Source organism: Ixodes scapularis, unplaced genomic scaffold (genome assembly GCF_016920785.2).
Source record: "Ixodes scapularis isolate PalLabHiFi unplaced genomic scaffold, ASM1692078v2 PGA_scaffold0__279_contigs__length_252992795, whole genome shotgun sequence".
In the NCBI taxonomy this organism is placed as follows: domain Eukaryota; kingdom Metazoa; phylum Arthropoda; class Arachnida; order Ixodida; family Ixodidae; genus Ixodes; species Ixodes scapularis.
The window spans coordinates 236,868,254-236,882,216 of record NW_024609835.1 but is presented as its reverse complement, the minus strand read 5'-3'; the positions used below and the strand labels follow the sequence as shown (position 1 = coordinate 236,882,216).

General features: G+C 46.3%; 1 protein-coding gene across 1 annotated transcript; it reads left to right on the top strand.

Annotated features, from left to right (window-relative positions):
- Positions 1 to 273: 273 nt before the first annotated feature.
- Positions 274 to 13,430, top strand: LOC8032314 (sonic hedgehog protein). The gene is made up of 3 exons (XM_042290998.1): positions 274 to 532; positions 12,544 to 12,866; positions 13,041 to 13,430. Exons 1-3 carry the CDS (start codon positions 310 to 312, stop codon positions 13,428 to 13,430), a joined length of 936 nt encoding a protein of 311 aa, XP_042146932.1. The 5' UTR covers positions 274 to 309.
- The last annotated feature ends 533 nt before the right edge of the window (positions 13,431 to 13,963 follow it).

The window sequence follows — 13,963 nt, the reverse complement described above, 5'->3', positions numbered from 1 at the left end:
AGTGGATAGACCTCAAAGCTAGATGCCTCGAGGTCTACCCACTATTCTTTCCGGTCCGCCAATGAGAGCTCGGCGTTCTATCTTCGCAACCCTCATGCAACAAGCAGACCAACTTGCGCTCCGCGTTCGGAAGAACTGGGCCCTATGTCTAGAATGTTCTCTGAAGACCGATGATGATAATGGAGACGTTTTTGAAACATATGAGCATGAGACCGTTAAGTGGTTTCCCGCATGCGCGCCATCTGACGGCGTCCTCCGCCTCATGCGCAGCGCTGCAAGGACAAGCTGAACACGCTGGCCGTGTCGGTGATGAACCAGTGGCCCGGAGTGCGTCTGCGCGTCACCGAGGGCTGGGACGAGGAGGGTCACCACGCGGCGCGCTCGCTGCACTACGAGGGCCGGGCCGTCGACCTGACCACCAGCGACAAGGAGCGCTCCAAGTACGGCATGCTGGCCAGGCTCGCCGTCGAGGCCGGCTTCGACTGGGTCTACTACGAGTCCAGGACGCATATCCACTGCTCCGTCAAATCCGGTGAGTTTGGCTGGTGGACAAGGGCGCCGTGATTCAAGCACCCTAAGGGAATACATGCCCCTTGGTGAAAAGCAATACTTTTTACGAGTATGCAAGTTTTGTACTTTCAAGAAAACCAAAAAGGTATACGTAAAGTATAAATCAGGATCAGGTGTATGATCCGTAGTTTTATATCAATATACTTCTAAAGTGCACTTGATGTAATGATTTTTAAGGAAAATTTCAAGGTGGAGAAGATTTACGCGGAAATGAATTTTCCTTTACCTGAAATGACGCGCAACTCGCGCCCTCTAGAGCCAACTCGTGGCCGCTGAAGGAATCCGTCTGGTCCGGGATTCAATCCCGGACCATCTTCAAGGCTAGGTGAACGCTCAACCAACGCAGCTAACCAGGTGCAGGCAGTTAATAGATCAAACTGATGTTAACAGTCGCCACCAGTCTTCATCATAACCACTGCAAGGATGAGATTAACACAATCATTTGATATGTATTTTAGCGGCGCGCTCCGCGTTTTGGCCTTGTATGGAAACTAAAGTGTACAGTGAAGATATATGTGCAATATATTATAATTAAGATACCGTGTTTTCTGAGTTTATTTTTTGTTAAACTCGGAGGGTGTTTTTCGGAGTTTATTCTTCGCTGAAGAATCGCAGTTTATATGACCTTTTTTTCTTTTTTTAGATTCACAATGTTAAAACATTTTGATATTAATTTAGTTCACTATCTTTTTAGAATTAAAAGAAAATAAATATGATACCCAAACGTGAATAAATTTATAAAAACTTACCTGTATCGAATGGTATACGCGTATGTTGCAGCTGCAATTTCCATTCGCACTTTTGCCATTGGCAATGCTTACTGTCCCACGACAAATCGCATCGTCTGCTTCGGCACTTCAGTTTTCCTCCGCTCGATCTTCCTTACAAACATAGTTATCAAGCTTTTACTTCTCTACTTTATATTTTATCATCCTTTAAGAGTGTATGGCTAACTGGTTTTTGTACATATATATTTCTGTATGTCACCCTCGCGTGTGAGATATGTGGAACGACGAAGGAGCGTCCATGACGAAGAAGATGTCGCCGCGCTTCCATTGGAGTGTTGAGGCGACATGAGTGCTGATACGACTTTCGGAGGATCGCCGGGAGAGCCTCCGACGCGTGCGATGAAACATGAAACTCAAGCGCGAGCCTGACGCCGAAACGAACAGGGCGGAAGCGTAGCAGAAGCACGTGAAAGAGCGAAAGCTCCGAGCAACGCTAGGGGGATGAGTGAGCGGGGGACGCCCAGGGTTGCCGCTAATTGCAAAAAAACAAAACAAAAAAAAAAAAACACTTTGCTTGGGCTTAAAGTGGATGTTGTTAAAATCACTCGACTAGACTCGTCATTCTGTCTTTTTTAATATTTTTTTTTTGCTCGTTTGTTAACCTTAAGCTAAAAAATAGGCCTCACGGCTGTGACGAACCCGATACCAATCGTTCTCATTTCTGCGTGGCGCGCAGTACTTACGCTAACATCTTCAGCGCCATTCACACATACGCCACCGAGTAAGAGCGAGAGAGAGCAGACCGGTTTTTAAAGGTCCGTCCACACTTTTGCAACCGAGTACGACTGAGAGGGACCAGATCGGTTTTTAAGCTTCTTGCGACTTCTTAAGACCGGATGCGGTGCAGCGGAGCTGGTCCTAAGAGGTCGCAAGAGGCTTAAAAACCGGTCTGGTCTTTCTCGGTCGTACTCGGTTGCTAGAGTGTGAACGGACCTTAAAGGCCGACGACCAGTTCGCGCTTTCCACTTTTCCCTTGCTTCCTCCTCTTCCTCCTTCTACCTGTCCACCGTTCTCTTTTCCTCCTCTTTTATGGCGAGGAGGATCTTCTGCCTTGCAGAATGTCGAGTCTGGTCGTCGGCCTTTAAAGGCCCGTTCACACTCTTGCAACCGAGTGCGACCGAGAGAGACCAAACCGGTTTTTAAGCCTCTTGCGATCTCTTAGGACCAGCTCCGCTCAGTGCATCCGGTCCCAAGAAGTCTTTCTCGGTCGTGCTCGGTTGCAAGAGTGTAAACGCGCCTTAAGTCTCTTGCGACGTCTCAGGACCAGCTCTGCTGCAGCGCATCCGGTCCTAAGACTTCGCAAGAGGCTTAAGAACTGGTGTGGTCTCTCTCGGTCTTACTCGGTTGCATATGTGTGAACGGCGCTTTAGCCGGCATTTTATAAACACACGGTATACTTGTACATTAGCTGCAGTTATATCTTTATAGTTTACTAAACGGTACAGTTGTTACTCCGAAATGTATTGTTTCATGTTTGCTTTTCAAATACTCGAAGCGTGCGCGAGCACCATCTTCCCCTGGTGGAGTGCTCTTCTCCCAAGCGCACAGCTGCCTTGAGGTGAAGAAAGACACACAAGCTTGGAGTGTCTACTTTGCCAGTCCAGCTTTTCCGCAATATGCCGGTGCTCGCTAGGAAGCGCGCTCAACATGCAACTGTAGTTGAGCGCGCATGAGCAGATCAAATGGGTCACATACCAATAGGGATAGTGTACAATTTCTTAACACTTTCAGTGCTCGATATGAAAGCCAAATGAAATTGTGGGCGAGTTTCTATTAGATAGAACGAGGAGAGGCTGCTCTGCGCTTTTATTTCACTCTGTTGTTTTAGTGCGTCATTGCCTATGCCAGAAGGCAGGCATGTAGCCAGGATTTTGTTTCGGGGGAGGGGGGGGGGGGGTGGCGCTCATGACAAAATGCTGTATGAGGGGGAGGGGGGGAGGGGAGGTCCCAACAAAATGGAAGATTTCGGGGGGAGGGCCGGGCCCCATGCCCCCCCCCCCCCCCCTCCCTCCTGGCTACGTGCCTGCCAGAAGGTTTAGTTCAACCGAATCCTTATACTTCTTGCCCAGACCGCAAATCTTGGGCACAAAACATCATGCATCATAAAGAGGTGGACGACGCATTTGTGTGCAACGGGGGTGTGATTATGTTAGGTAGAAAATAATTTATAAATACTATTATGAGAAGTATAATAATTTATAGATACAATGCCTGGGTGCAAGTAATCTGTCGAACGTATGATTAAGTGCATTACACATAACTCTGCCAGAGAAAATTCGAACACGGTACTGTGAGGAATATCTGCGAAATGTTTAACCCGACAGCTTGTGAGAAATTTTAATCACAAGCGTACAATTTTCATAAAATATTCTTATAGAATAAGATATAAGATCATGTAAATATCAAGTACATATAGTAATGCCGCCATGACATTAGCACGGAAACACGCGATGAATGCCGAAGTACAAACCTTTCTGATGCCAATCTAAAAAAAAAAAAAAAATCACCATATTTTTTTCTTATATTTATAGTACTTACCTGTTCTATTCCCCATGAGAGTTTTTGAGAGAAATGATTTTCGCTCACATGGTGCTATAGATAATTTTCTTCGCTATGAACAATGTGCTGGTTTCGGGTATAGTTCCTCAATACAGCATGCCACAGACATCAAACACGTAAAATATTTGACTCCATTCGCACCATCACTTTGGGAAACGAGCAATTGGACGCATGTTTCCGAAAGCCCGACGTTGCACATGCAGTTTGTGGAAGCAGTATAAAACAAACCGTGGTATACGTCTGTATCACGGTTTAGGAGGAGGCTGTAAAATAGTCCCACAGAGCCGTACGCATATGATGTCGAAACTTCTTTTCGAATAGGGTGCACTCATTGGGGGTCTTATATGCTTCCATTGCACATTGAATGCGAGCTGAATGTAAGCTGTTTTCGCGTTCAAGACAGACTACTGTTTCACACTGGCAAACATGTTCCTATTTGCAGTTATTTATTTAATTTTGTACCAAATCTTTAGTTTCTTTACGGCCGATTGGTACACAAGGAAATGGTGCATCCCTTCAGAACTAATATAGAAACAAGGCATACGACATCAAAACAGATTTTGAGCAAAAATGCTAACTTCTGCCCTTTCTGAGTCATACATTTTGAATGCCAGCAGTAGCGAACATGCCGCGCACACGTTCTGCATAAAAAGTAGTCGTGTTACCCGAACTAGTTCAAATAGGAACACTCAGTGGAAAGCAGTGACTCACTGTCAACGCTGGGCCTTAGATAATATATTACAGAAGCGTGACATCGCGACATTCTTTCATTTTGATAATGTCCTAACTTGAACTGGTGCGTGGCAGCGAACAGAAATAAGAAAACCCCCGTACAGGTCCTCTCCACACTTCAAAAAGAAAGGCCGAATAGTAGCGGGAATAACAACTCGCCTAGCGATAATTTCCTTCCCACCAGCGCTGCCTCGATTCTCGAGTTATGTGCGTAGTCGTTGCCTGCCCTTTTTCTACCCTGTCTGACCTCTCGATGGACCTCGGGGCACCGTACGAGCCATTTCCACCAATCCAATGCCGTCTGACGGTCACGTGCCCTTCATGAGGGGTCACAGCCGCATAACACATTCGCAGCGTTGCACTGGCTGAGGTGGCCCGTAGCGTCCGTTACAGTCCATCGTCGTGAGATGGAGCGGAGCATACCCCTTTCCGACCTACGCTCGGCGTCTAGGATGATGTTCCCGCGGCGGAGAAGCGGCCAGACAAAGGCGGGCGCAGACGCGAGGCCCCCCGAGGGCCGCTGCGCGGGCTCCGGGCAGGCAGGGGGACGTCCACCGGCGGGTGCTGAGAGGCGATTAGAAGGGCCGGCAGAGACCCCCGAGGGTTGTTGATCGCAGGCCCGATTCCGCTGACCTTGACGGACGCCCTCGGCCAATCCGGCTCTTCCCGTGCTCGCCCACCGCGGCGGTCTTCTTCGGTCGGCGGCGGCTGCGCAAGAATTTCTAGGGGCTGCGCGTTATAATTCATGCTTCCCGACCTCCATTATTTCCTCCCGCAACACTCCGAGCCGGGCAGAGCGTCACGTCGCGATGACAGCGCTTCTCTGATTCCTAGCGGCAGAGTGTTAAAGCTCTCCCTTCCCTGCCCACGTGCGCCGAAGTCCGCCTCGCGCCAAGCCGTGGTGACTACCGTTGGTGGACAAATGTTGCACGGTCACCCTTTAAAACAAAACTCAACGAATATGCAGCGTTTCAGTGATAAAGCCCATGTTGGCCATTTCGTGACATCGGGGTTAATTTCGTTTTATTTTCTTGACCCGTAACGCATACACAAATAAATATAGAAGGCGTCTCTTCTGTCAGGCTAATTTATTTGAATACAACGAACGATGAATTACGATGTATAAACACTGAAACTATGTAGAAAACTCAAAGATAAGTCAGAATATTGTTTGCTCGCGTTGTACGAAATAAATTTCGTTAGCTGAGTTTGAGACGCTGTCTGTCACCTTTCTTCTCTTCATTTATTGCAATAAACGACAGTATCTTTATTTAGAAAGAAAATGAGTAATAAGATATTTTCCTACTCCATATAGGCAACCAAGCTTCAACCCAGATTGCAAAGGTGCAAGCTAGGCCAAGAACAGGTCATTTAATCTTTGTGGTTGTAGACATAGGCATAGACTTCGGGGGGGGGGGGGGGGGGGGGGGGGGCATCGGGGCTCGTGCCCCCCTAGTGAGATCCGGGAAGGGGGGGGGGGGGGGCCGGGCCCCCCCTTTCCCGGGACCGGGCCATGACCCTTACCGAGACGCTGTTTACGTGCCATGTAACGAGCTTCTAGTAGTGATATGTAAACAAAATAACGCACACGTTGCCTTTATTGACAAAATACATAAGAAATAGAGTCCCAGCATGCTTTCGTTAGCTTCAATGTCCAGTTCTGGCGAGAAGATAACGCTGAGCACTCTCCCCCCCCCCCCCCCCCCCCCCCCCCCCGGAGAACACCTCAGCCTGCCCCCCCCCCCCCTTTCCTTCCCCCGGGAAAATACAAAGTCTACGCCGCTGGTTATAGATGATTGGAAATGAAGAGCTAACCGAGATATCTTGATTTACCGTTCAAAGGAAGGGCTTGAAACTATTATAACGTAGTTTTTTTATACACAAGCATATGAATGGTGGAACAGTTTGTCTCTTTATAAAAAGAGTATTAACAAAAGCCACTCCATTTCCATATACGTACATTTACCAGTCTTAACCGTTCAAGAACTTTTGCGGACCCTACTTACACTCATTTTACGCATCGCGAGCGCCGCCCTGCCGTTGATGAAAGGCCGTCACAGCCTGTGCGCGGGAGCTCTTGGGATCGCGGCGCTTGACATTACGGTCATTAAATGTCTACGTGTTGTTAAACCACTGCCTGGTGTCGCTCTCCAAGACGGGTGGCAACAAGGGAATTCCCCCAAGGTACGGATGGCGTAACGAAAAGTACAGCTGTGTTAGAGTTTTCAAATATCAAATGAAGTAGATATCTACCGAGGTTGCTGACAGTTTGCATGGCAAATATGTTGGCCCATTTCCTCGAATGTCGTATGTTACGCAGGGCATTCGCGGAAATGGGCCAATATATTTATCGCGTTGGAAACTAATCGTCAGCAACCTCGGTAGATATTTGAAAACTCGCCTAACATAACTTAAGTACTTTCGGTTACTCATACTTATAACTTAGTTGAAATGTCTTCTGAAAGTTGTGTTAACAAATGCACGGATTCACAGGGGCGCAACGTCAGCCTCAGCTCTACATGTGCTCTAAATTTTGTATCGCTACCGTACGTACGGTACCAATTTAAAATTTACAGGACGCAGTGCTGAGGTTGCCACTGCGCCTCTGTGAATCTGCGCGTTTGTAAAACATTCAAAAGACACTAACTGAACTAAGTAATTATATACCTAAAAAGGTAACCAAGTTCCAGTTCCTTCTTGCAAAAGAAAACAATTATTATGGGATTTACCCAATTAGCATTGGAACTCATACAAAGTGCATAAGTTATATTGTATGTTATGTTCTTATGTGTATCAAGATGATTTAAATCGTGATTCAAACCACGATTTAAATCGTTATTTATTTCTGACAAGTGTACTATAAAAGTTCGAATCAAATCTTTCCCATAAAAAAATACCCCGAAAATATGTTTTTTTTTATTTACCGCTTCCCTAGCATTTCGTGCTTCCTAAGCGCATTTGTTTTGTATTTAAATCAAAGAAGCATTAGGCTAGCTTTAGATCAGGCTGACCATAATGAAAAGCCAGTGCTTTTCTGAGAAAATTGTAACGTTGAGCTTTCTACGTACACTTCTTTCGTCAATTATATATAACATCAAAATTGCAAGTAAATAAGATCGCGAAAGAAAAAAAAAAAACAACAACAACGAAGGCTTAAAGGCCACGTCCAATGGCAAGCAAATCAGAGCAGGAGGGAAACAGCCAGGTACAACTTCTAACCAATAAAAAATATCATGCTGTTTTTTTTTCCCTAGTACGGGACGTTCGAGCAATAAAGTGTTGTTAATTAAATTGTACCTTCGGTTTGCAGGAACGTTTTCTTCTGTATTTTTTCAATTATCGTACAAATTGATCAACCACTGTGCTATTTTTCAAAAAGTAAATGATATTAAAAATAAGGTGTTGTCAATTAATTGTACTTTTGGTTTACAGAAACTTCTGCATTGTTTTCAAGTATTGTGCGGATTGATCAACCAGTCTATTATGTTTAAAAATTCAACTAGTGATAGGGAATCATTATTTTTACCTGCGGGGATTTAGATTTAATTATTCCGATTTGATTGAAAAAAATATAAATTACTCTATTTTTTTTAATATGATTTCTTTTTTCTTGGTTTCTGTTGAGTGGGAGCTTTCAACAGATGTGCATCGCAGCAGACACGATCCTGCAGCCAGAGTACCTGGAATATAGCGAATCCTCCGATTAATGAGCCGACCAAAGACTAACTACCTCGCTCTACTGAAGACGGGAAGAAAAATAAAGCGTGTGATACGAGCCCATTCTAATACGCCCTGCAAGAAGCAATACACTTCCCTATATGAAGGGATATTAGACGCGCAATATTGGCAGTGCCACAAATTTTTCACATCGAAGATTAGTCGCCCATCGCTTCATTGTGACGAACGTGGTTTGTCGGGTAGCTAGTGCCAGCCTACACGACGCAACTCTCATTACTAGCACTTGAACTATATTTCAAGAACAGATCTGCGGAGAGAACACCGGAGCACTCGAGGAGTGACTCAGTGATAACCCCGCACGGAGACAATTTGCTGTTTTGGACGCCGATGCCGATAAGAAACACGTACGAAAAGATTTCAGGGCGGATGTTTGGCAGTTACCGCAGCCAACGCAACCACACTTCGTTACTCGGGACGCGTATATAGAACACAACTCGTATAGTTCCTAAGAAATATTTATCCGTTTCAATTCCGTATGACACAGAGTCAGTGTTAACCATGGTTCTGACGGGAAAAATTCATAGTTTTCTCGAAGAACCAGCAGAATTCCCGTTTTGTATTCTGTGTAGCGAAACGTGACTGCTAATATGTTTGATGTCACAGCGCTGACCAAGCCATAGATGCCGTGACGCTCTTGGAGATACGTACAGTGACGAGACACGCAGCCGCTGTGCTAAGTCTATCGACCGGCGTTCACTCAGACCGACGCAACCTGCTCGGTGAACACAACCATAGCCTCATACATATACTGACAAAGCCTGGAAGATCGCCACGAGAAGTGGCCACTAGAATGTAAAAGGTGGAGCGGCAGACAACGGATGAAAGGAGAGCCACGTGACTATCGCCCCGCAGCGGCGAGACGCCGATACTAACTTCTCCCGAGCGAATAAGCGTGTTTCTGGTTTTCGCTTCTGCAAAAGCTGTGCGCTGACGTCCAGGTTCACCGAGAAATGGCTCTTTGATGCTCTGTGCTACCAGATCCTCACGCTCCAAATCTGCGACCGGACTTTCTATGGCTCCGTCGTCAAACTGCCAGGCTTTATGAGTAGAGGAGGCTATGACACAACTAAAGGAAGGGTTATAGGCATTGCTTATATAGCAGTCTAGGCAGGAAATGGGGCAGCACTGACGGCATGACAAAGCAGCGCTTTTCGGCCCACAGGCTTCATGATAGAGCGTGTTCTCGAAAGAAAAATAATCGCTGAAACATCTGATCTTGATTAATCCCACGAAAGCAATCCGTTTACAGATTTATGGAGACCACAATGCTTCAGTACAGTCATAAAATACTCCCATTGCATTTGTGCCGAGCAGGTACCGGCACTAGAAAGCCAATCATTGGATTGAGCGCTAACCAATCAGCCGCGTGGGAACACGTGGACCGCAGGAGGCGTGGCGCAGTGCCACACTCCACTCGCGCCGCAAGCGGCGGGACGTGAACGCTGCCCCTTTATGGGGAGTGCACTTCCTCTCCGTGGTCGGGTGTTGCTACAGACCGTGGGCTCTGTGAAAGAGACAGCCGAGGCAAAGAAGAGGCTGGTCGATCGTCGCAAACGACTCTAAATTCTGGGGTTCCCGCTAAGGACCTTTGAAGGGCCCCGAGACGGGACCCTTCGAGTCTGCTCGAATGACGGAGACATTAGGAGTACCAGGAATTGCGCGCAACTCGGCGCTCGCTGAGAGGGCGGTCTTGCTCACGACGTCCCCTGTTCCCGTGGGCGTCACAGCGTCGGCGAGTGTCCCGCCCTTGGCTGTTGGCCCCGGCGTGTCAATGGAGACCAGGCCAAAAGAGGACAAGTCGCCCGCTTTTGCGTTATATATATGTATTTTTATTTAAAAAAAAATCAACCATTTTTTTTTATATATATACAGCTTGTGTTTAGAACAAACTCTTCACTTTCGTACCGGCTTTCTAGGTTAGCTTTTTTATATATATAAAACACCATTACGGTGCTTTACCTATTTGCTTTCCTTCGCATCCGCTCAGTTATTTCAAAGTATCCTTGGAAGAACACAAACAAAGGAGCATTTTCTTTAGAGGATGAATCATTCTTTCAAACGAAAAGACGCATCGAAGAGGCGATAAACCTTAGGGCTAGCTAAACAAAAAACTAAAAGACTAACATTTTAGTTTGTAGTTATCCGCAGCATGGACTCAGTGAAACAATGGAAACAAACAAACAACCTTTTTTTCATTATATTTCTTGCAACATCTATCTTACGTTCTTGGATGTGACTGCGTGAGAAATGTGGTAATTCAAAGACCTATCAAACGTTAGCAGATAGAATTGCCGTCTTCAACACAAGGGCACAATAATGTGATTAGTGAACAAGTTAGCTGGAGACATAATTAAAAAAAAACATTTCTGCGATAGATAATACTATATTGATTGCAGTTCAATTGCATAAGAGCGATACAGAATAAATAATCTAGTTAAACACTAGAAAGAATAAAACATAAAGTACCGACATGTTTTATTCTTTCTAGTATTTAACCTTATCACCAACGCGCTCCACAAAACCATAAATGGTCTAGTTTGCACACTTCCAGAGAACTGAAAGCGTTACGAACGTATCACTCTTCTATGATCAAGAGTCGTGTAGTGCCTTTTTTCATATATCCCATATTTCTTTTTTTAGGTTTTCTTTTACTCGGAATACGGAGGCACTACACCAGAAAGCGGTACAGGGCAGCATAGGAAACGAAGCATCACACCAGCAGGTGTCTCAAACACGCGGGCTTCGACCTTTTGAGATGCGGCTAGCAAGCATCCCTCGGTTGCGAGACCTTGTTTTCAGGCCTGGAGCGCTAGACTAGTTTGATATCGTCGATTAATTTGCGCTCGTAAACAAGCTCTGTTTATATAACGTGTTTACACATTTTGCATTATTCTGTTGTTGTTTTTGATACTAAGTATTGCTTTGTCTATATGTTAGCTTCTCAGTGCTTTCTCGTGTACATCAACCGGAACGACAATATCACTGCTCGGCAAGAAGCGCGAGCTCCTTGCTCAAGAAGGCACCTTGCCTGCACGAACTCTCCGTCAGCAGAAGCAACTGCCAAAGATACAGCTATGAGCTAGAACTTCTAGCTCTCAGACGACATCGTTAAAATAAAAGTATTTTCTTATGATAGTGGTATAAAAGATCACGAGGAAAACAAAAACTGCCTTATAAAGATTTTTTTTTTTTTGTTCGTGTTGAGTTTTGTGAATTGCGTGACAAGGGCAAGGATGGTGTGCTTGCTCTCGTGCTATTGAAGACTGCCATTACGTTGGTGTTTGAAATCCTGTTTTATAACATTCATGAGATCCAAAGTAGCCGCATAGGGAAATGAAAGCGAAAGTGGTGAGCTTACAAAAAGCAGAGGGCACAAGGTTCTTTATTTAAAAAAATCTCTAGGGCGTCACTAAGAAAGTCGGCTGCTTTGTAACGTAAAACACCACTGCTGTTTGTTGTTGTTGTTGTTGTTGTTTTTTGTCCCAAAATAGCAAAAAAGCCCCCTGGCCTTGAACCTCGACCTTTCCGGAACGGGGTACCTGGCCCCCACACTCGGATAAATTTAAGACCCCTGCGAGTATTTTTTGGAGCGTCTCTTCACTTGCGTCATAACTGTTTTTTGTAAACTGTTGTTAACTAAATATTTCCTTGATAAAAAAAAAAAAAAAAAAAAAAAAAAACAGATTTTAGTTTATGTACATTGATTTCGCTACTCGGCAGAATGGAGTAGAATCCTCCGTTTATTGACATAATGGCAGACAAAAGTCTGGGTTTGGTACACATATATCTTGCAACGAATTCAGGACCCAACTCAAACCATATCGCAGCAAAGTCAAATCGAAGAACTAGTCTCAAAACACAAAATAATATTTATTAGTTTCAAATTAAAAAAAAAGGACTGCAAAAAGATTACAAGTACAGTAATAATAAAGACCATGAAACTTCACACTGGACGTGTGAGCGCAATAACCGCAATATTCCAGTACCCTCTGTTCGCCTTGTAACGCTCTGTTTGCCCAGCAGATGCGGTTGAAAGCCATAGCATATTTTTTTTAGGACATACTCTTCATTTAGTATAAAACGTATGCTGGAATATAAAAACAAAGATCCATTGCAAACAAATGCCAATTTTTCTTTTTTTGTCTTTTTTTTGCAGAGTCTTACGGAGCTGCGCGGTCTGGTGGCTGCTTCCACGGGAGCGACCGCGTTCAGACGAGGCATGGTACCAAGAGCCTTTCCGAGCTGCTGCTTGGAGACGAAGTGATGGCCCTGGCTTCGGACGGCGGGCTCGTTTTCACGGAGGTGATCAGCTTCTTGGATCGGGATCCGAGCGCCGAAAGGCTCTTCTACCGCGTGGAGACAGAGTCCGGACGCACCGTCAGCTTCACGCCAGCGCATCTGGTCTACTACACAGCGACCGCCGACGGAGTTCCCAGGCCTACGTTCGCCGCTCGCCTCGTACCTGGAGGCTACATTCTGGTGCAGACTAGTACCCCGGCGTCCGCAGTCCCCGGTCGGAAGTTCGTAGAACGTTCCACAGATGGCGCTTCCTTCAACGAGGCAGAAACGAACGCTGTTTTGGACAACGACGACGAGCCGACAAACAGAACTGAGTCTGAAAACGTGACCGTGCCCTGGCTCCATCTCCCGGAGAGTGGAGGAAGTGCGGGCGCCGCTGTGGACGGCGGTGCTTCGTCGCTGCGTCTGGAACGCGTTCGAGACGTGACGGCGAATGTGGCGACCGGTGTGTTCGCGCCGCTGACGCGCGAGGGCACGCTGCTCGTGAACGGGGTGGCGGCGTCGTGCTACGCCGCCGTCGAGGATCAGGCGCTGGCGCACTGGGCCTTCCTCCCCGTCAGGCTGTGGGAGGACGTGAAAGACTCCGCGCTGTCTTTACTGCGCGCGACGGGTACCCTGGTCAGGCGGGCCGACGGCCGCCCCCATGGACCACAGCAAAGCTCGCTCGTGGGCGTGCACTGGTACGCGGAACTGTTGTACGGAGTGTTCTACAGACTGCTTCCCAAGTCGTATCTTCTGGACTGAGTTCTCCGACTGGCGTCTTTTGTGCGTGCCGCTGTACATAAGGTTGGATGAGAATCGCGTTCGAGGAGGCGGGCGTGCATCGCCTCAAACCTCCTTCTCGAAATGGCCTATTGTAATTAGAAGACTAGTAAATATTATAGGGCTTAAGTTATTTTTTTCCGATACTAGTATCTTTATTCGGTGCAGTGAGACGTTGATGCTGAGCAGACAAGTAAGAGTTGTTTCTAGAATGTGCGTAGAAAGAGAGATCGTGGGAAGGCTTAGAAGAGCATTGACAGCTATGCTGGACTCGTCCCGATCTTGACAGCAGACTCGACAAATACAGCAGCCTGAGTTTAATAAGCTTACTTATAATACTGTTACGTTGTCAAGGAGAATGCGGAGCTATCTGTACCTGCTTGCGACATCCGAGGTCTGCTGATTGTCTAAACGGGGAGGTGATCCGGTGGCGAGGCCCGCAACATACCCTGTGAAATTAATAAAAAATGCTCTTTGTAGACCCGCGAAAAGCCGAATGAATGAAATCCAGGATG